The 22,460-nt window shown below is 41.9% G+C and overlaps 1 protein-coding gene across 3 annotated transcripts in view; it reads right to left on the bottom strand.

Moving 5' to 3' along the window:
- CRYBG3 (crystallin beta-gamma domain containing 3) overlaps positions 1-22,243 on the bottom strand; it is a 90,349-nt gene extending 68,106 nt beyond the window's left edge. For all 3 annotated transcript variants that reach the window (XR_013956427.1, XR_013956428.1, XM_080613275.1), the window contains exons 1-2: positions 22,087-22,243; positions 6,437-6,515 (exon numbers count right to left, since the gene is read on the bottom strand). Coding sequence is in view for 1 of the 3 variants with exons in the window: in XM_080613275.1 (XP_080469401.1) it covers positions 6,437-6,515; positions 22,087-22,193 (186 nt within the window). In the remaining 2 variants the exon portion in view is untranslated. The remainder of the gene's footprint in view (positions 1-6,436; positions 6,516-22,086) is intronic.
- Positions 22,244-22,460: the final 217 nt, after the last annotated feature.

The following is a 22,460-nucleotide window of genomic DNA, read 5'->3' as shown; positions in this document are numbered from 1 at the left end:
TCCTTATATCCAATCTAAACATTACTGATGTTCCTCAGCAGATTTCCTTTCTCCAGGAGACTAAAGCTTCTTTGGTGTAATCTCCCACTTGTTTGCAATGAGTGGGACACACTGAGGTTTGTTAACTCCACAAAGGAAATAGGCTTTCATTTTTCCAACTACTGTGAGGAAGTTAGGCATTCTCAACCAATGGGAGGCAAAATATATAGGAAAACGGACCAGACATAGTGAGGGAGATTAGGAACAAGAAAACCAGCATGCTATTAAGAAAAATTCAGGAAAAGCCAGTGAAATACATGATAAGCACAGACCACCTAAAAGTCCACTGTTGCTAGTGTTCATGAGAAAAATGGACTTAAAAACCACACAATCAAACTGGGGGTTTCCTATTTATGCCGGTAATTTGAGTGGTGACAGAGAGGATGCAAGGGGGCTCCACCACTGACAAAAACTGTTTAGTCTTAACTAAAAAATATGTTTTAAATAATCAGAAAAAGGTAAAAAAAAAACCCCAAAGATTAACAAAGCCTTGGTGTTTTGGGGGGATTGCAGTTAATTGTGAGCTCTGTATCTCTACAAGTAACTGATGCTTTGAACCTCTGAATATTCTGGCTTTTTTATATTGTGGAGTTTTCCTTTCACATCCTCCTTTCTCTGCTTGTTTTGACATGAAAAAACCAGGTCATGACCACCCCGGAAGATAAGAATAACTAGGGAACTAATGAAATCATGGCATCTTCATAACCAGGAGTAAAAGTTAAACAACAGGAAGAGACTTTTAGCTACACTTCGTAAGTTTTGCATTTTTTAAAAGAAAAACCTATTTAAATTCCGTGACTATTTAACGCTTGGAAAGCCTCTGTTGAAAGTTCAGGAATGGGACTTGTTTATCCATTTGAATTCTTAAAACATCCAGGAGTCCTTAACATAGACTTGATTTGTCAGGCGAGGAAAGAAAAGATGAAACAAGCAGCCTTCCAGTATCTGAAGGGGGCCTACAAGGATGCTGGGGAGGGACTATTCATCAGGGACTGTAGTGACAGGACAAGAGGTAACGGGTTAAAACTTAAACAGGGGAAGTTTAGATTGGATATAAGGAAGAAATTCTTTACTGAGAGGGTGGTGAGGCACTGGAATGGGTTGCCCAGGGAGGTTGTGAATGCTCCATCCTTGGCGGTGTTCAAGGCCAGGTTTGATGAGGCCTTGGGTGGCACGGTTCAGTGTGGGGTGTCCCTGCCCATGGCAGGGGGGTTGGAACTGGATGATCTTAAGGTCCTTTCCAACTCTAACTACTCTATGATTCTATGATTGTCTGAAACTCTAGCGCTCTCCTAAAACCTGAGAAGTATCCAGACTCATCCTTCCTGACAAGAAAACAAACCCCCAGGTGGCAAGGGTGACCACTTTGAATGGAAAGGTAAAGGAGGTACCAATCTGAAATAAAGCTTCTGCTAGGCCACCTTCGCAGGGAATTGCCAACTCGGTGAAAGCCTCTGGAATGACAAAGTGTAAAGCTAAAAACTCTGTTCACACCATTTACAGTTACTGCAAAATTTCTCCCTTCTGAATTTTCTCCTGAAATTACTGTAAAGCTCTGATTAAAGATTAAGAATTGTAACCATTGCCTCATTACTCCATTATCTAGTAAGAGTCGGAGAGAACAGAAATATCTGGCTTATTTCTGTTGTTTCCTCTAAATTCTCGCAGTATTACACTTCCCTTGCTTTTTAGTGAAAATGTTTTCACAGACATGAAATAATTTTCTCTCTTTTACTTGATGATTCCCTGATATTTGAAGTGAAATAAAAAACTGAAGGTGAAATTAGTTAGATAACATACATATGAAATAAACACAATATAAAATAAAGCCAGGACAGTAGGCTTAATTATGAACTCTAACTTCTTGTACAACTTTAAGGTCAGAATTTGGGATATTTCCTAGAACAGCTACATATATTCAGCAAGTTCATGGGACATTTTTTCAAACTTATATGAATTCACACACTGAATGAAAAATGATGTGACAGAGAATTACAGAACAAATTAGCCTGAAAGGAACGTGGCTGAGGAGGTCAGGTATTCTAAACTCCTACTCAAAACAGCTTTAGTTAGAGCAGGGCTTCTATTTCCAAGGATAAAGATTCTGCAACCTCATTGTTCCAACCTGTTCCAATATCTGACCACTCGTATGGTAAACAGGGAAAGAGAAAAAAGGAAAAAAGTCCTTTTAAGTGACTGGAATTTCCCATGTTCCAACTTGCACCAGTTACCTCCTGTCCTATTTGTTGCAACCCCAAAAAGAATCTGGCTCCATCTTATCACGTAACTGCAGTTCTTGCCATCAAATTCTAAACCCATGTCTGCTGTTTAAATATAGCCATCTTTATGTTATCTTGAAATGAAATTCATGTGAGAAAGCAGGGCTACAGAACAATATAATCTCTTCTCCATGTTCACAGCATACAGGAGTACTTGTCAGAGGACAATCAGCAACAGGTTTAATTTGTAGCAAGGAAGCTTTAGATGGGATGTTAAAAAGACATTCTAATTATAAGGTTTATGAAATCAGTAGAACAGTTGTCTGGTGAAGTTGCAGAGATCTTGGAGATCTCCATCCCTCGAGGTCTTTCAGAACAAGTTAAACAAACTTCTGTCAGGTACGACAGATACAGAGATCTCACCTTGGGGCAGAGCAGTGGACTAGATAATCTTTGCAGTAATTTCTGCCCCTGTGTTTCCTAGGAAGGTTGAGACTGTCTCTGGTTAACCCAGGTGACCAGCACCCAAGCTTGAGCCTATGGGCCAAATTGTAAAATATTTAATGCTACTGAAATACTGCTCTAAATTACACATTTGATATATCACATTCATACCTACTTTTGCAAACTTCTGCATGTGCTTGACAGAGCTCACTTAAGTGAGCTATGCTGAGATGGTTAAGAATTCTTTCCTAATCACTTGTGGGAGAATATGCTCTTTCCTCCATGGGCCGCTACAGGAAGGATATCTGGGTATGATCGGCAGGCAAGTGAATTTGTCTAGACTATTGAGGCAAAGCCTTCGGCTGGATGAAAACCTCAGACAGGGCAAGCCTGGGACCTAAGGCATTTACTACTACAGAAACTAACCCAGGCACCCATCACCACTGCTACTGCTTCCATACTGTAATACAGGTAGGTTAGACCTGTGGCACAAGCACATACAACATGAGCATTGTGTGATTTCAAAGCTCTAATAACATGACGTTCTCCAGCACATCACTCACTACAATAGAGGTGTTAGCTTACTTGGTAGCACAAATTTTCTGTGGTTCCACACAACCCAACTGGTACCTACGTCCCAGTTGTAAACCTCTGTTTTAAGGGCATTACCTGAAACATAGTTCTGCAGGAAGCACTACTGCAATATTCCTTATAGAAATAAAGTCCCTGTAGCGCTAGAAGTGAGGTTAATAATATGCTACTGTGTACTGGACACTATGTAATACAGAGACTTAGAACACTAAAGATGAAGTTCAAAACCTGTTTACATCCACAAAACCATCTGTTTCACAATTACATCAATCAAATAGAACATTTACTCAGAAAGAGCACTGTTTGCAGCTCTAGTTAAAAGAAACAGCAGCGAAACAGAATCTGTAAATAGTGGGGCAAACTTTCTGGCACATATATTTCCAGTAATGTTTTCTCAAAAGTGGTCAAGTGATGATTGATAAAGTCACCTTGGCACAGAAAGATTAGGCTTCATCTTTTCATAAGGTGACTATTAAAATAGCTTTTCCTCCCTCTATGAGCTAAATATTTAATCACGGGGAAAAATAGTAGGGGTAAAGTACAGAACTGGTAACTAAAGTGCTTCAAAGAGCCAAAGAACTACCACAGCACAGCACGTTTCTCAGCTTCATTCACCCTATCAGACATAATTTAGGCATCCAACCTTTGCTGCTAAATGAGACTTAATTTTGCTCCTGACCTCCCACTGAGATAGCCAATGAATATACAAAATCATAGCATGCAAGTCTACACGTAAGTCTATCAGAAACATGATAACTCATTAACTTGGTGCCAGACAGACACAATATGGTTTCAACTTTTAGTTGCCTAAAATATACCTTTAAATACCTTTAGTTACCTGAAAGGCCTAGGTAGGAGTACAGTTCAGACACACGCACATGAATGGAAACCTGCCCAAACCCCATCCATGCAGATACATAGATTTAGACTATTCCTCACAAAGTACACTTTCCATACCAACAAAACCTGTTTTCTTTTTTTTTCCAGCTGACTCAATGAAAAAACCTGAAACATCTTTTAATACCATACATTACCCCTTTCAAACGAGACAGCCTCAGTTCTCTCCAGTGTTCAGTTGCATTCTAGTGATCTTTGCACATGACAGCTTATTTTGGACAGTGTTGGGCATTGGACAGTGTAGTATTATCAAAATGCAAGTGTGTGTTGGAGGAAGCAGTGGTAGGAAAAAGATCTTCACAAAAAAAAGGGGAGGGCAGTAGAAAATACTGTCTTCACCTCCTCAGTTTTTACTATCTAGTTGTAATTTCAGTGCACACAGGATATATAGTGCTAAAAGTACTCATTACTATGCATATGAAACTGTTCAAGTGAATCGGAAGATTTTTGATCAGCTTAAGAAAGAGGGAAGTAAGCGAGACAGGAAGCTCTCAGTGGAACAGCCAGCACATTCTAGTAGTATGAAAACCGCACCTTTCTTCTAAAGCCTATACAAACACCAGGTATTATTTCAAAGATACTGTAATGTACACTGTGAGACTTCCGAACATAGGTCAAAGACAATACAATTAAACAAAAAGTTATGGAAAGAAAAAGAAAGCCAATCAGATACTTGGAACAAAACTCTAAAGCATTAATACTGGCACCTACTTTTAGTACAGCATTACAAAAACACAAGTTCCAAGTAGAAAACTCTACTGCAATGAATTTAGATTTGACAGGAAAGATTCTGAATCTGGGCTTTTTTAAATTAGAAAAAGAAATGAGATTTAGGTTTTGGCAAGAAAGAAACACTCTCCAGGCAACTTAAACCTGCTGTGTTCCCTTTGCTCCACCTCCATATCCCACTTGTTCCTTGAGACATAGCTCTCTTCATACTGCCTTTTAAGTAGTTCCTGGTGTTGATGCCATGTGCACATATGCTAAATGATTCCCCTTCCTCAGTCAAAACTTTCTTCAACAGGAAAACCTAGTTCTGAATGTTTCACTGATCTAACACTGAAAAATAGGGTTAAGAAAAAAGCCAGAAAATTCACTTCTCTTATAGTAGAATGTCTTTGGTTTATCAGATTCCTTTCTGCCCACAAAACCAATAGTCCATGATTTATGGTGACAGGAAGGAATTCAGTAGCATTTTCCAGGAGCTCAGAACTGACAAAAGTTGGCTTGAAGCCACAGAGCTCCTGAACAAGTGCCACTCCATTGTTTCCCACCTTTGTTCAGCACGGAATTGTTCTTGAGCTAATAATCCTGTTGGACTAAACCTGGTCTTTTTAGAGGCAACTGCTGTGTCTCTTCACCTTTGGTAAAGCCCAAACAAAAGGACCCTAGATACTGAAGATGCAACTACTCTAGGCCATACAGGAAGATCACCACTGTCTTCTTCATACGCTGTTAGTGCTCAATAAATGCAACACAGGATAGAAATCTCAGATTCAGTGTGTTAAGAAGCCTGTGGCATCCCCAGATAAATTTGGCAGGCTAGACAAGACCCTTTAGAGGAAGTAGCCACAATAGTATCCCCATTAAACTAAAACAACTAGGAAAAGGAAAGCAGCAAAGGCGGCTGTCATCTCCAGGCCCTGTCCATAATTAATGTCCTGTACATAATTATTTACAATACCACCATGTTGTGTCAAGTGACATAGGAAAAAAGCCCTAATCACAGAGAAGCATGTCCTTTTTTTGCAGTAAAATACTTACAGGACAAGACAAGCATGATTAACATGGATAACACTGGTTAAGAACAGCTGACATGCATATGCATTTCAGCAGAAAGATCTTACAGTGTTTTGGTTGGCAACCAGTGGACCTTCAGGCAGGCAAACACTTGCTGGTTAGATATTTATAAAATATGTAGAAATGGGGCTTTAGAGGAATGCCCGAAACCATAGTTTCATACAAATAATAGCTTCCTTCTTCACTGGTTAACTACATGTAGAATTAGCACTAGACTCCCACTTCTTTAATGTAAGTAAAGACATCAGTTTTGTTTTAAGAATGTGAAGCACAGACAGGTCTTCTGTCTTCTGCATGTGCATTAGTACCCACTCTGGCATAATGGACCCTAACCAAGTGCCCCATTGCAGTGTGGGGATACATCCAACATCAGAACACTAGCAAGTGGTCACAAGAACAGGTAGCAGGCTTTAGCTCAATAAAATATTAGTAAATTAAAATCATACCTTAAAAAGTGCAGGCAGAGTTGTGTTTTCCTTTTGGTGGCTCTTGGAATTTATGGCTTCGCTCCCTTTGTTTTCAGAACTGAAAAACAAAGATATTTTGTAACACTGAGGACTTGTATTATTCAAGTCTACCGGAGAGCAAACACAGAATCATTCAATTTAAACACCAGACAACACTAACTTAAAAGGACAGAAGAACTTATTTTCCAAACCACAGCCCATATTCTGTATATACTGCAACTGAAAAAAGCCAAGCTCCAAAAAGCCAGTTTCACCTCATATAGGTTGTCAAACACAAGCATTCAGAAATGGCACACAGCGGTTCAGTTCTTCCAGCTAACCCAAACCCTAGCTTACTGTGTATTATTTTCTGCTGCAAAACAAAAGGTGGCATAGTTCAACCAATCATCTACTACAGCAGCACTCACTGCCATGGCACTACCTGGCACACCTGGCAGCTAGAACTTACTCCAAGCCATTATATTGAGGACTGTGATTGAGTGTAATGTACTCAGAGCAGATGGAAACACCACAAATCACAGCTACCACTGTTCAGTGAAGATCTATTAAATGGTTTTGCAAGCAAATTCAGACGAAAGTTTAGGAAGGTGACAACAGGTATGTTGTTCTTGCCAAGGAAACATTCCCTGTTTCATTCTAAACGCCAGAAATCCGAAGTCTCATATACCCCTATTGCCAGTTTATCTTGGTCAAAATTTTCTTCAGAACCCATCTTTGGAATGAAGGGAACCATTCTCCCCCTGCCTCTGATTCTTAGAAGGATCCTTAAGCACAATCCAGCTGAAAACATTCTAATCAAAACCTTTGTGCTACATGCAGCTTAAAAGCACAAATGTTTCAAAGAAAATGTTAGAGGATGTTAATGACAGACTTCAGTTCATGCATTGCATATCACAAGCTGAATTAAAATAACTTTGTACCAATATATCATGTGAGAAATGCTCAGGATTGCAGAGAAGTCATAATCATTCACATAAAACCCTCATCTATTTCAGAAACTTAGCTTTGCTATTGACAAATGGACAAGCCCTTACTTCTGAACTTGCAGGAAGAGATGAATTGAAAGCTGTTTAAATAAAAATTAAAACCCAATTATTTGCATTTTGGTGTCTTTCTGCCACGATTTCAAGCTCAACATGATTCAGCAGTGTGCACTTACAGCCCAAAAAGCTAACCGTATGCTGGGCTGCATCAAAAGGAGCGTGACCAGCAGGTCAAGGGAGGTGATTCTGCCCCTCTACTCCGCTCTCGTGAGACCCCCACCTGCAGTACTGCATCCAGCTTTGATCAGAGGGCTGGAGCACCTCTGCTATGAAGACAGGCTGAGACAGTTGAGGCTGTTCAGCCTGGAGATGAGAAGGCTCTGGGGAGACCTTCTAACAGTCTTCTAATAACTAAAGGGGGCCTACAAAAAGTCCCCCTCTGGAGAGGGACTTTTTACAAGGGCATGTAGTGAGTGGTAGGATAAGCGGGAATGGCTTTAAACTGAAAGAGGGCAGATTTCTATTAGTTATAAGGGAGAAGTTCTTCACTATGAAGGTGCTGAAACACTGGCACAGGGTGCCCAGAGAAGCTGTGGCTGTCCATCCCTGGCAGTGTTCAAGGCCAAGCTGGACAGCGCTTGGAGCAACCTGCTCTAGTGGAAGGCGTCCCTGCCCATGGCAGACAGGGGGGTACAACTAGGTGATCTGTAAGGTCGCTTCCAGCCCAATGGTTCTATCTTTGGAGAAAGGATTTAAACATACTGGAACTTCTACTGCTGCTGACTGTTAACCATAGGTAAGCATGTCTCATTAAGACTTCCAAAAATGAAGGTTTTCCTCTTTCTGTGGTTTAGGCATCCAAGCTAAGTATACGTTGGTATACACACAAATACAAAAGCCAGTCTGACTGTATCTTAGTTTCCTTCTCAGCTGCTCAGAGGCAACATTCCCTGAATAAAAATGAGAACAGCACTTTCCTGCAATTAAGTTTTTCAAGACCTTCTAAATCTTTTCAGACACATCAAAAGAAAAGCTCCTTCCTCTCTTTTAAAGATCATCTTCAAGTTGAAAACCATGTACTTTCACATCACCCCAGGTAATCTTCCATAATGCATTCATAAACACAAAGATGCTTTTTCAGGGAGAGCATCAGACAAAAAGTCTTGCCTGTTCTTTGCTTCCCTGTAAGACAGGGCAGACCCTATTAATTTCTTCTGCTCTTAATGTGTTTCATGAAGGAGATATCACAACCACTTCTGGACAATCTGGCACACTAATAAAACTGTTTCTCATTACATTTTGGTTTTGTGCTGTTTCGGGGTTTGTTTTTTTGTTTGTTTTGGGGTTTTTTTATATACCCCCCCCACTCTTATCAGATCTGCACAGCTTTTCCTGATGCTGATACACTTGACATGAACAAGAATTCCCTGTACATAAAAGCAGAATAATGATGTTGATCTCCACCAGACATTCTTCCTGGCTTCAGGAGATCACTCTTTATGGAACTTGTCTGCAGACTACAAATGAGATCCTCTCTCCCTTTCAGTATTGCCAGCACAGATCACCAGCACCCTTTTATCACTTTGTTTTGCTCTTCTCTTCATATGTTCCCAAAACTTTTTTCACTTTCCTACTTTGTATTCAGAGTATATGCCTGCATTACTTCTAGCTAGCCAGGCTTGGACAGATTGTTGTGAAATTCCATAGTGTACATACCAAACCCAAAAGAATGCAATTCAGCAGATAAGCATCTTAAAAATCAACAAGTAATAAAAAAAGTATCAAAACTTTACTTTCCTGCATAAAATAAACCTAAACCTGGAAGCAATTCCCCATACCCTTTCATGGTTTACACTAGCATTTCTACATTCCTTAACCTTTTGCTTTAGGGTGTAGTTCCTCAATGAGCAGACTTTGTCAGCAGAACCAGCTCTAGAACCCTCCACACCTTCCTCCTCTCAGCCTCAGCTATCCCTTCCCATCCTTAACTCAACTGAGCAGGGCTCTCAGTTAGGGCCATAGTCTTGCAGAAGAAAATCAAGGGGGCAGCAGAAGTTTCCAATCAGTAAAAAATCAGCCTGTGATCCAGTTTACAGTGCAGTGATTTGTACCAGCACTAATGAAGGGGCAATGAATGCCACTCAACAGGCAGGAATGAGCAAGCACCAACCACTGCAGCTCTCTTTACCACTGCAGCTACTTTTTGTGAACCTCTTCTACCCTTAGCTAGTTCTAAATGGATCTTTGAAACAGAATGACTCATGCTGAATGAATGAAGTTTACACTACAAAACCTTGATTTGCTGCAAACAGGCCTTTTGGATTGTTCAGGATAAAATTGTTTTGTTTTTCCCAAAGAGGCAAGATACTTTTTACAGCCTAAACATCACAGCCACAGTAACTGATGCCAGGTTTGGTACTTGGACTGGAGCAAAGGCTGCCTATAGCTCACTGGGCTCAAATGATGCAGCTTACCACTTCCTATTACCAACCCCTACTATTTTCAGGGGTTTCCCTTTCTTATCATTGCATCAGTAACTTTACTGTCACTAATTGCAAATTTTGGAACACTGTGCGGTATTTTCTCCAAAAGTTCTCCGAAGAGGAAAATACAGTAATAAAGCTCATAGGCCCACACACAACCCTGTGCTCCCTGTTGAAAAAATCCCATGGTGGAGCTCATGTAATTATGCCACACGTATTCTTACACTGCAACATAAGACCATGTTGTCCATATAAGTCTATCCAGAGACGTAGTGAACACAATTCTTAAGCTATGACATTCACAATTAAAATTAATTCTTGGGAAATGTGTAAGACATTTAGTATTTATGCTGAAAATTATCCATTCAATTTCTTTTTATATGCCCAGGCTATCCTTTTAATTAGTGGTTAAAAGTTATACTTTCAAGAACTGTATTCTAAGAGGGTTTATATATATATATATTTTTTTCTACAGGACAATCTCTGCAACTAAATATTGTTAGAAATGCTGACTTCATAGCTACATGATACTGCACCACCAAATTCTGATGCCTTTGATAAGAACTGAAAATAACAGATTAGTATTACGTACAGGCTTACCATGAACTAAGGATTCTACCCCGCGCCTGTTTGGGCTACATCTCTACTAATAAAGTTTGGCTCCACAGAGTTTCAACCTTGCTTGAGCTTTTCCAGATTGGTGCATTTTAGGAGCGCTTTGCCATGGCAGGTACTCAGCATGCTATCTCCGGTTCAGCACATAGAGAGTTGGGCTTGTGCTTAACCACACGGGTTGGTTTACTGCATCAGCCAGCCAGCTCTTGAAGAGCATTTCAGCACTTGCTAAATTAGGAAGATGAAGCTCCGGAGTCTTCAACTCTATGCTTCACATACTGTTGTTACCTTATATACCCAGCAATAGGGCTCTACTAACCCAAGTTCTGAATTACCTTTGCGCTTGCTTTTAAGAAGTGGAAGAGATCCCAGGAAGACAGAAAACACCCCTGCTACACCAACTTACTTCCATAGACTTCTGAAGTATACAGGCAGTTATTTGCAAACTGTCACAACCACTTGTTTAACATACTTATACAGATATAACTTTCATTCTATAGATGAAGAAAAAACCTCACAAGTATGGAATTATTAAATAATGCCCAGAATAATAAAGACACTGTCAAAATTAAGACTAGGAACTAAGCCTCTCAAATACTCAAATTTGTAATCTACTGCCTTCCTGCTGCTATTTCTGCCAGACATTCCCTTTTCTCTTCCATATCAGAGCATCCAACATGGATGGGTCAATCTTCAGCAAAGGCTGAGGGATCTCCTACATTGTCATGCCAGCATGCCTAATTGATTAGCATCACTCTCATTCTTTAAATAATCAAGACTGATCTCAAGTTACAAAAGATCCCGTTCTGTATCTTCTGCACAAACCTTTCTTTGTGTGATTTTCTAATGCTTTCTGTTCCTCTGCTCCTGAAATTCTGTTTTGACCTTTCTGTAATACATGGACAGGTGGTGTCTGAATCAGCAGCAGGTTTGTGGTCCAAGTTTTTAATCATTACACTTATGCAGGGGAGGTTAGAGATTTGTATGAGGGAGATATTATTCTACATTGTTGCTCACACAAAAAGTAGGCGCCATGTAAGAAGTGTGCGCCTCAGGTTAGTGAACGTACATGAGTGATCACAGTCAAGAAAAAAGAAATCAACTGAGCAAATTTAAATACATCTTTGCAAGATCTTTTCCAACTCTAAAACCAGAACAAGACAACTACAACCAACCACATCTTCAAAAGGCCCTCACGGCATCCCTGTATGGTGCAAGAAGTCTGTTTCCTCCATCTTCGTTCTTCATAACAATTCCTCGGAACTTGCAAATTAAAAGCCCATCCCCTTCTTCCTTTATTAATCTACCCCACCCACGTTATGCACGCAGCAGATTGTGAACGTGTTGTGTCAGATAAAAAAACCCCATGAGCTACAGGCAGCATGTAAGTGCAATAAAGCACAAACACACGAGTTTTGGTGAGGCTGACCACACACAGAGCTCACCAAATGGAAAGAAACCACTGTGACATTTTAGGTTTCTTTTACAAGGAGAAGGTACAGGGCTGCTAATTGCTGTTTGCGAAGGGGGAAGTAAGTGGGCAGTCTCTTAAGTAAATAGGGACAGTTGGCTAAAGCTCAACTGGAGCCACACTGGATGTGAACTCTCCCTCCTCCCACAGCTCAGAAGCAAAGTGTCTTCCAATGTGGCAGCTCCAGCATGTACTTCTCATGCAGTCCAGATGTCACCAGATAGGCAAGTGCTCTACCATTTTGCCATCTCTCTTTTCAGGGAAAGATGACTCCCTGAAGTCAAATCCTCTTTGTTACTGTATTAAGCTGTCATCACTTGGTTTTAACTGGTTTTCTCTTCAGATTACCTCAGAAACCACTTAGCCATTTAATGTGATGACTTGCAATGGTGGGAGAATAAGCAATGCTTAACCTGAAAGATGCCCCAGGGGGCCAAGAGGCAAAAAGCTTCTACACTTGGCTTTAGTGGCATAATGCTAATAAACTAAGCCTGACCTATACACATATTTATCTATCTAGGTTTCATGACATCACTTGTGACATCTCCTCCCCAATATTTTCTAAACAGTTTTCCCCAAGATGATGTGTTTTTTGGGATTGTTGATGCAATTCACTCTCTGCTGGAGTCCTCACTTAGGCTAATGTTATTTTTTAGGTTACCTTTCTTGATAGTTTCTTTATTTCAGCATTCTGGGCTGTAATGCCAGCTCCTGAGCCCTCGTTTTTATCTCTCTCTGAACAAAACTAAGGCTCCTCTCTGGGAAGCAACACCTCATTTGATCTTGGTGTCATGAGTTCTTTCCTATTTTACTTAGTGCCAACACAGCAACGCATTCAGTGGTGACCTTCCAGAAGGATATTTTAACAGAGCAACAGAGAGACTGCTAACAAGGATCTCATCACCTAGTACTCAAAATCCATCTGTGCAAGAGCCTCCATGGAGAATGTGAATGAGCAGAAAACCACGAGTCTAACCATACTATCAAATATCCAATCTCCACGAAGTTTCAACACACTACAGTCTCAAACCACATCCACAGACTAGTAGTTGTTATGAAACTTGTATTATACATCTGCAAAGAGCAGATGTATATGCATATGTATATACAGATGCATATACATATGCAAAGAGCCATAGGTTAACTAGCATGGTTTTCTTCTCTGTTCTGGCTTCCAAGTAGTAATTGAAAAGATAACTGCTAAAAATTCAGACCTTTTGATTAGTATTTTTCTATGTGTAGCAGTTACCCTACTTGCCATACAGACCCTTATGATTATGGAAGCTGGCCTCCTGCATAATCTAGATTAAGAAATTTTACCAAGAGAGACTTGTGACAAGCCTTTAACACCTGACCAGAAGACACAAGCTTTGATTAACAACCATCAAGCAATGGAAAATGTACATTTGTAAATACGACTTTTCCCACGTAAACTACTACTAAATTCCCTACTTGAAATTAAGCTAACTAGTTTAATTCGTCAACCCTCATCTCTCAGCTACGGGATCAACCTACATCTATGTGGGACAGATTACAAAGGCCTCAGGTTCAAATATCCTCTTCAAGTCACATATCTACTGACATGAAGCACTCAACTCTCATTTCCCTTCCAGTTACATACCTTGAGGCAGAGCCATTCCTCAAAATGTAACCCTGTCATTTCAAAACCTTCTCTTAGACAAACTAAATGCTACTGAGCTACTTTAATTTTATTGTGTGAGGGAGGCTTTCCAGACATCAAATTGTTCTGGAGCTCTTCTCAGAGCCCTTTTTAGTTCAGCAGCATCTTTTCCATAATAAATAGTGGACACCACAACTAGACTCAGGTACTCTAGTAACCAGAGGTCATTCACAGAATACATGTACTCTGTTACTTAAACATCCGAGAATCACATTTTCTCTCCATGCCACCACTTTGCTTTATGCAAAGCTCATATTCAACCGTCAACCACACAACTTAGTCTGCTTTTAATGTCATCATCTGTACGGCAATTCCCACACTTATTGCTCTAGTCATCTGCAAACTTTACATGCTCCAGCTTGGTCCTCTTTCAAATTACTTGTGAAGATAACAAATAAATTGATTCAAAAATAGATCCTTTTAATTTTCTTCAAATACATAAAGTAGAAAATTATTTTTCACATCTGGTCTTTTTATATCTCTCCACATGTCAATTATTTAGCCCACTGCAATTACACTTGCAATTACTTTAATTGGTGCATCCGCACCAAGTCAGATGCCTTAAGGAGTCTAAAGATACTATTTCAGCAGTTTATCAACTAAAGCTGCAATCTCATCAACAAAACTGAGTTCGACAATTCCCATCCTCCAGTGACGTTAGGACCAACATTGTGTTTATCAACACCTGAGGTCATCCAGTACCCTTGGTAAATCAACATTCAATCCTTACCCTTTAATTCAACCAAATATAATAGGCTTAAAAGTGAAATACCAACACCTTACTCTAGATACTAATATCACATTGGTGAAGCCATTTGTGCACTGTGAGGCAGGCAGAACCATGAGAACCTGATCTACAAAGAGAATTCAGACAATTAAAGAGTCAAACTTTTAGCATGTATATCGAACGACATGAGCAGGGGTACACTAAACATAATAGGTTAAATTAACCGAAAGGAAAACTATAAAGCTCAGTGGCAACAAGACACCAGGAAATCAATGAAGATTCCTAAAAACTGCCTTCTGCATCAAATGACAGTTAAAATACCATTGTATAAAATAGTATTTTATAATATAATATAAAATAGTAACAAGAGCTCTTTCCTCTGCTCCCTTCCTTCTTTCCCTCCACCCCCCCCAGAGAATATTGCCTTTTTGAAAAGCTTCAAATAAAGAATTTTGGCCAACTTCTCAGCAAGATTCCCAATGCTAATGGTGTTCCTGGGACACCAAATGGTAACAGCAGTAACAAAGTCTGCTCCTCATCTCTGGCAAAGCTGTTGGGGCTTGTCTGAAAGAGAGGGGGAGAGTTTGCACAGAAATTAGAATCTGAAGTTTCTGGCTCCTACGCCTGTGCTTAAACTTAGGCCACACACATAGGGCAGGAGACAGAGAGACATCAAGATAAATGGAAATTACAGAAACAAGTTAGTGAGTTTGAAATTACAGGGTCAAAGGAAAGCAAGGCTGCTGTTTTGTTTAAAACAAATAAGGAGGGAAGTGGAAGCAAAGGAACAGAAAGCAGAGAAAGGTAAAGGACAAAACAGAGCCAGGAGGAGGCAGAAACTTCGTCAAAACAAATGCTAACAATCAGCTGTTGAATTTAAGTGTTGGAATTGCACAAGATGTATTACATTCAATTAAACTATCCCACTTCGAAATTGGTTTGATTATAGACAGCATTAGGCAAGTTAGATTGTTTCAACTGAAACAATGTTTCCTTTCAGACCTGCTTATGCTGCTTATTCACATACTGCTCTCTGCAAAGCTAGGTCAGCTTCATGTTCTGCATTAGCAGCACTGTGTGAGCTACATGGAGTGTGTTAGTATAAAACGAAGAGATTTTTTTTCTAATCCTCTTTCAAAATGCAACTCAAAATATCAGGGAAAATAAAGATGATGTAAAATTAGAGGTATGCCACATTTTACAATGCAAATTTACAGTTAAAATACAAGAACCAAACCATGTCTTTACACTGAACATGTATGCACCTTTAAGTTCAAAGGCTACAACAAAATGAAATAAGTATGATGGCCCGTGATCATCCGTGCTGAATAACTTAAGCCGTTTTACATGAGAGAACTGAATAGCCATACAAAAGCTAGAGAAAAGAAATACAAATGCTTCTGAGTAGAGCCTACTTTGCTGTTGGGCAGTATGATTATACCAGATTACATCAAGGTTTTTCTTCTGGCATCTGTCAAGCATAGTAACCAACATTTATGTAGAATCTGCTCCACATTTGCCAGTCTGGTTGCTTAAAGTTTCCAATATTCTTACAAAATAAATATGTTACTAGCACATAACTTGGTATAATACCAGACATAGGTTTATAAATGATTTAAGTTTATTAAAGTTAAAATTATTGCATTAATAGAGAACGGACAGCCCATTATACAACTGTTACCAAACCGCACGTTTGCAGGAGTGGGGATCAACGACGGTACTTACAAAAGGCTTGAAAATAGGAGACATTAAAAATAAACATCCAGGAAAGCTTTAAAGCAGCAGCAATTGCTGTCCTCCAGATAAAAAGCGCATAACAAAAGTTTAAGAAGATGTCATTGAGAAGAAGCACCCAGGAAATAAAACAAGCAAGAGAGACTGGTGTCACCAGTAAAATGTAGCAAGCTCTTAGAGTCAGGCTGCAGCAGAACACTCTTGGTAGAGGCACACAAGGCTACTAGTTCAAAACAAGAAAATACTTCTCCGGTTCTCCCATTTTTGCTTTGTGTGCTCACAAGAAATACTTCCTCCTACATTTTTCCCTACACAATGCTGTCGACAGGTGAAGCACAGATCCACAGTGTTCATATACTTGGAACCCAAGACCTCCAAGCTGCTTAAGCAGATATACTGCCTTCAGTGAAATATTTAGCAATTTAAGGAACACTGCAACATCGAGAAAGCAAAGACTGCATTTTGAAATATCGCAAGTCATGAAATCACATTAACACAATACGATTAGAGACTGTATTTCATGCAGCAAAATTGACATGAAAAAGCAAAATGACTTTCCCTACTCTTCATCAGGGACTGCAGCGATAGGACAAGAGATGATGGGTTCAAACTGAAACAGGGGAAGTTCAGGTTAGAGATAAGGAAGAATTCTTTTACTGTGAGGGTGGTGAGGCACTGGCACAGGTTGCCCAGGAAAGTGGTAAATGCCCCATCCCTGGCAGTGCTCAAGGCCAGGCTGGAAAGAGCCTTGGGCAACACGGTCTAGTGTGAGGCATCCCCGTCCATGGCAGGGGGTTGGAACTTGACGATCTTGAGGTCCTTTCCAACCCAAACCATTCTGTGATTCTAAAATTCTATAACTAAGGAAACCCACACTTCTGATCTTAAAAGTATTCAAAAGTGATCCTGTAAAGTTGGTTAGAAACTCTAAGAATTATTTCAGAAGTGAAAATTAAAATACCAGAAGAATAGAGGTATCCCCCCGAAAGCCTAGGCAACATAGTGCTGGGCTCCTGTCTGGAAGTATAATAGTATATACTGAGTGTGTACATACACAAACAACGTATGAAATCAAAAAACGCTTCCAGAAATTCTTTTCCATACTTCTAAGAAGTTTCAATTATAAGAAATACAATCCCCACAGCATCATGCTCTGAATTTTGCTTCTTCTCCACCTGTGAGCCTCTTGCTCACCAGAGAAGGCTGAGGAGTTTCCATCTTTGCAGAACTCTCTTTCTTAAAGCCATAGACTTGAGAAACAGGTTTTTATTAGCACTAGCACTTACACCAATAACTGGCAAGCAGACAACACTGCTAACATTTAAAAAAGAGTGGTGTATGTGTGTGGGGAAGTTGCTTTGTTTCTTCCACAGAACGCTACTATTATAATTAATACTCTAGTACCATTTCCTTTAGGAAATGTCCCACACATACATGGCCAGCTGCTGGCCTTGCTCCTTCTGACCCCAGTCCCATGAGACATCTAGGTATGCACCTAATTCTAATCACAACAAGTGGTCCCGCAACAGTGCACAAAACTATTTATCTATTTATTGACAGGCAACCACTTTGGTAACCTGCTGGATCAGGGCCTTTGCTACCATTTTGAACCATCCTGCAATAAAAGTCATAATAGGAAAACCTAGGAAGCAAAAAGAAACAAAACCCCCAAATTAACAAATGAACAGAAAATTTTCATAATGCCTATTGCCTAGGGAAATCTAATTGGAATCTTTCTCTATGTTGGGAGTATTCCACTTGCCAGTCCCACAAACCATCATCCCTGATGTACACTCAAAATTGAGTTAAATTTTAACAACAAAACCTATTGGGGGGGGGAGGAAGTTTATTAGAAAGCAGAGATTGATTTTCCCAGCAAACAATGGATTTCTTCAGAGGTGCCAATTGTATCTGAATCAAGACCAGCCAGGCCATAGTAACTTCCAAAGAGCTAAGTTTGAAACGTATTACTCCCCTTTCAATCAGTTCCCAGCAGTCCCCAAATGGGCAGTTTTTACAACTACAAAAATACATGTTCTTTGTAAACAGGAACAATGACTGGCAGCCCCAGAGGAAGAAAGAGACTCTCTAATCTCTCCTCAAGCAGAATAAACAAAGTTCTTCCATCTCTGAAAGCTCTTAGTTAGAATCTAATGGATGAACAGAACAATAATCTCAGCCAGAAAAAAAACAACCACCCGAAAGCCCTCTAAACCCAAATAAAAGGATGCTATTCCCTGTTTAATGTCTCTGGTACACTTCAGCGATGCAGAAGAAATATCTAGACAAGCCCAACAAAGGCACACTTGCACTGATAGTTATTTGACCAAGCGACCAACAGCACTTGGAGGGAAAAACATAAACCCAAAATGAACCTGCTAAACACCACTCAGAATAACTAACAAAATAAATCCATAGTTTAGAGGAGAGTTTGGTGGTAGCTCTGGGTTAAAGAGCTCAGTGAAAAGTGTTACACCTCTTTGGCAGCTTCTAGCATGACCTGAAAGGTCACATTTATTTGCAACACAACAACTGCTCAGCCACCAAAGCTGCATATTTCTGAAGGAATCTGCAGTGGATTGACTTGCACTGTAACAGCTCTGTTTTCACCCACATGGACTAAAGCAACATACATTTAAAACCAAACCAAAACAACAAACAAACCCCAAACCAAACAGACTCCCATTAGAACAGTGAAAATTCAATGGGATCTTTTTCACCCTGGGGATTTAGATTACTCCAAGACAGGCACTGTGGTAACAAATAATCAATTTTGTGTTATTGAAAACAGCAAATAAGCAAGTGGAGCATAATGACGGCCTTTGATGGAAGTTAATGATAAAGAACTGTGCCTAAGCCATTGTTCAAAGCAGCCCCAACTCTCATGAACACACTTATGCTCACAAGCATAATCTCGGTGGGAGATGCGTCACATTTGTCTGTATTTCATGTGAAAGCCAAGTAAGCTGTTACCGCATGTGGTGTGCTTTTTGCTGCTATGAAACTTGCAACTAATCTGCACGGGTTATTCTTTCCACAAGCAAGCAAGCCTCCAGCAATTCTCATGTTCATCAGAGCTACAAACTGCTCTAGGGGTAAGTTATTAACATAAGCTCTTCATCAAATGAGGTTCTCAGAAGAGTCTAAGACAGTGATTAACAAACAGTGTAATTCTTTCCTCTCATTTTAAACCAGGGACACTGTAGGTTTGGGTTTTGTTTCTTTTTACGCTAAGTCTGAACTCAGTGCCTGGAGAAGGAGTGGGTGAGAGCTCCCTACCCCGACAAGCTGAGGGCGGCTATAGGGTTGGGGGGCTTCCATCCAGTTGCTGTTGCCTAACTTGTGCGAGCAAATGGAGGACGACTTTTGGACATACACAGGCTCATTTTTGCATGTTTTTAAAATTTAGGAAACCGACAAGTTCTGCACAGGCATTAAGCATGATGTGTGCCTCCAGAGGTCAATGCAGGTACACTGGGAATGTATTTGGTTCTGTATAACATCCTGCTCCCTCTCCTGCCCTTTTTACTTGGGCCTTCTGCTTTTCTGGAACTTAATGGTAGGTTAAGTATCTCCATACATCAGTTTCTTTCTATATATTTCAGATTTGATCTTGTTCCAACATATATAATGCCAATAATGTGAACAGGAAATTAACCTTCCTGGTATATTACACGTTTCTTGCAACACTTCACAGAAGATGTATTCCCCAACCTGCCTCACACACTCCACACCTTAACAATAAAGCCAGAGAGCAGCCTTGGTTCCCCCTCACCACACGCACGCTTTGTTCGGACATCCATTTTTCTACACCGCCAAGCTCACTAAATAAACGTGACAAGCAAACCTGCGGCACTCATCCCAACCCAGCGCTGTTTAATGCATGCAATTACGCTAATCTGTGAAGAAGGCTGCCAGTGGAAACCAAATACTAGAACGTCAGCATTCCTGACTAACGTGCCACGCTGCAACCCAGCACAACGCAAAAAAGCTCCTTAACATACCAAATGGAACTCCTCACACAGGGAGGGATTTTGCTTGCTTCCATTCCAGAAGTGAAAGCACCTCCAGTTAACTGTGCAAGGAGCTCAAGAACAAGGCCAAGAGACCCGAGCCTCTTTGTACCTAGCTGGACTATCCCAGCTTCCTAATAAAGGTAAGGCTCCCATCTGCAGGAAATGAAACTGTGATTTAGAAAGAGATAATAGACTCCAGTTCCAAGTTAAGTGGAGTAGGTCTACCATGAGCGCTATCTACAGATAGGCTATTCAGCACACAAACCACTGCACTAGCATCACCCTCCTTCTCACCAAAGCGACCGCTATGCTTGTTTATTCCAAACCACAGCTGCAGGGAGCTGGCAAGGAGGGCTTCGATGAAACCTCTCGTATTGCCTCTTCAGGTCCTCAGCCATATCTAAGCCTTTTCCTTGTCCCATATCTTAACCACCTCACCAGACACAACAGGCACGCTACTCCCACAGCAGTAAAGATGTCCTTGATTCAGCAGCCTTGCTCCTAACTTTTTTTTCCCCAGGAAATTAGAAGCAATGCTTCGTGCTCATGAACAGACAGTGAATCCTTGGTGATGTATTGGTTGAATACTTAAAGAAAACCTCTAAAGTTAAAAGTCCTCGTGGTGCACTTAAGAGACCATTTAAGATGGTCAGCATAAGATAGCAATAAGCCCTGATGCTTTTCACGATTGCCAAAACCACACAAAGTAAGATCCTAAAGGTTTCTCACTGAAAGAACTACTGTGATACCCACTATCTATGTGACTAAACCGCACTTACCTCTCTGCCGGTTCAAACATAAAGGTATGCAGTATCGAGAATGACTCACAGATTAAACCTAACATGTTAAATGCAAAAATAAATACTACACCTGAGGAAATAAGGCCTAGCCAGCTGGCAACTTTTCACCACAAAAATACCCTAATTAACCAGGGCCAGTAATGAGGCTGCATTAGAAGCAGAAGGAAACTTCAGCTGTGCTTCTTTCCTATGCACATGTAGGAATCAACCACCAAAAAAAAAAGGAAAGGAAAAAGGAAGAGGAATAAACACACAACAAGTTTCCAAACCTTTTTATCTTGCAAAGTCTCCCTGCACTAAGAAAAATAGTTATTAATACCCAGTTTTCCATAAACTACAGATTTTACATTGAGGCTTAAGCACACCAGTAACATTTATATTGCATTAACGTCTGATTTACACCAGTCCAAAAGAAAAACAAACACCCCCCTCTAACCCCTCACGGACCTGCTCTCAGTGTCCAAGGAAGGGAAACAGCCCCACCGCCGACACCCGCTCCCCGGCACGGCCCCGGCCCCGGCCCCGGAGTCTCCCTCCCGCACCAAACGCGTGTTTCAGCCGGGGCTCCACGGTTCGGCGGGGCCGCGGGACGCCGGTGCTCTCCCACCACCAACCCCCAGGAGAGCCCCTTGGTGTCCCACGGCCAACACAAGCCCGCAGAGGCCCTCCCGCGCCGTGCCAAAGTTGGGTTAAATTAAAACCACCGCGGGCTCAAGCGCTGCCAGCAGCCCGGGTAGCACCCGCACACGCACCTCCGGTTCCAAACTCCGTGTGACAGGCCACCGCCCCGCCCGGGGCCGCCGCTCGCCCGCCGCCGAGCCTGCTCTCGCCCAGGAGCCAGGCCCGCGCCTGCCCCGTGACCGGCCGAGCCGCCCTACGGCACCTCACCGCCGGGGCCGCAGCCCCGCGGCGCCCGGGGAGCTCCCCCTCCCCGCCCGCAGTGAACGCACCCCCGCTTCGTTTCCCTCCCTCACCCACTGGTGTCCCAACATCCACCGGGGGGAAGGCGCAGCCGGAACGGTCCCGCGTCCCCCGCTCCGCGGCTGGGGGCAGGTAGGACGGGGCAGAGGACGGCAGCGGCCACCCGACCGGCCCGGTCAGGTCTTGTCCCTCACGTACCTGTTGGCTCCCGCCGCCGCCTCGCCGGGTGGGCTCCTGGTGAAGAAGCGGGAGAAGGTGCTGTGCCAGGAGGGACGGGCCCGCTGCCGGCTGCTCCCGCCGGACATCGTCGCCGGGACCGGACAGAAGGCACCGCCAGCAACCGCCCGGCACCGAGTCCCCGCGGCGGCGGGAGAGTAGCAGCGGCGGCAAACCTCTCCCTCCTCCTCCGGCAGGGGCGGGACCGCCGCTCCGCCCGCCCCTTCTCGCCGGCGGGGCGGCCGCGGTTGGCGGAGGGCGGGAAGACTGAGCGTTGAGGCCGGGCCTTGTGTGGTGCGGCTGGGGAAGGGGAAGGTGTTTTCCCGCTGTCGGCGCTCTGGGGCGGGCTCAGCTGG

Source organism: Psittacula echo (assembly GCF_963264785.1).
Source record: "Psittacula echo genome assembly, chromosome: 3".
Taxonomy (NCBI): domain Eukaryota; kingdom Metazoa; phylum Chordata; class Aves; order Psittaciformes; family Psittacidae; genus Psittacula; species Psittacula echo.
This window is presented reverse-complemented; position numbering and strand designations above follow the sequence as displayed.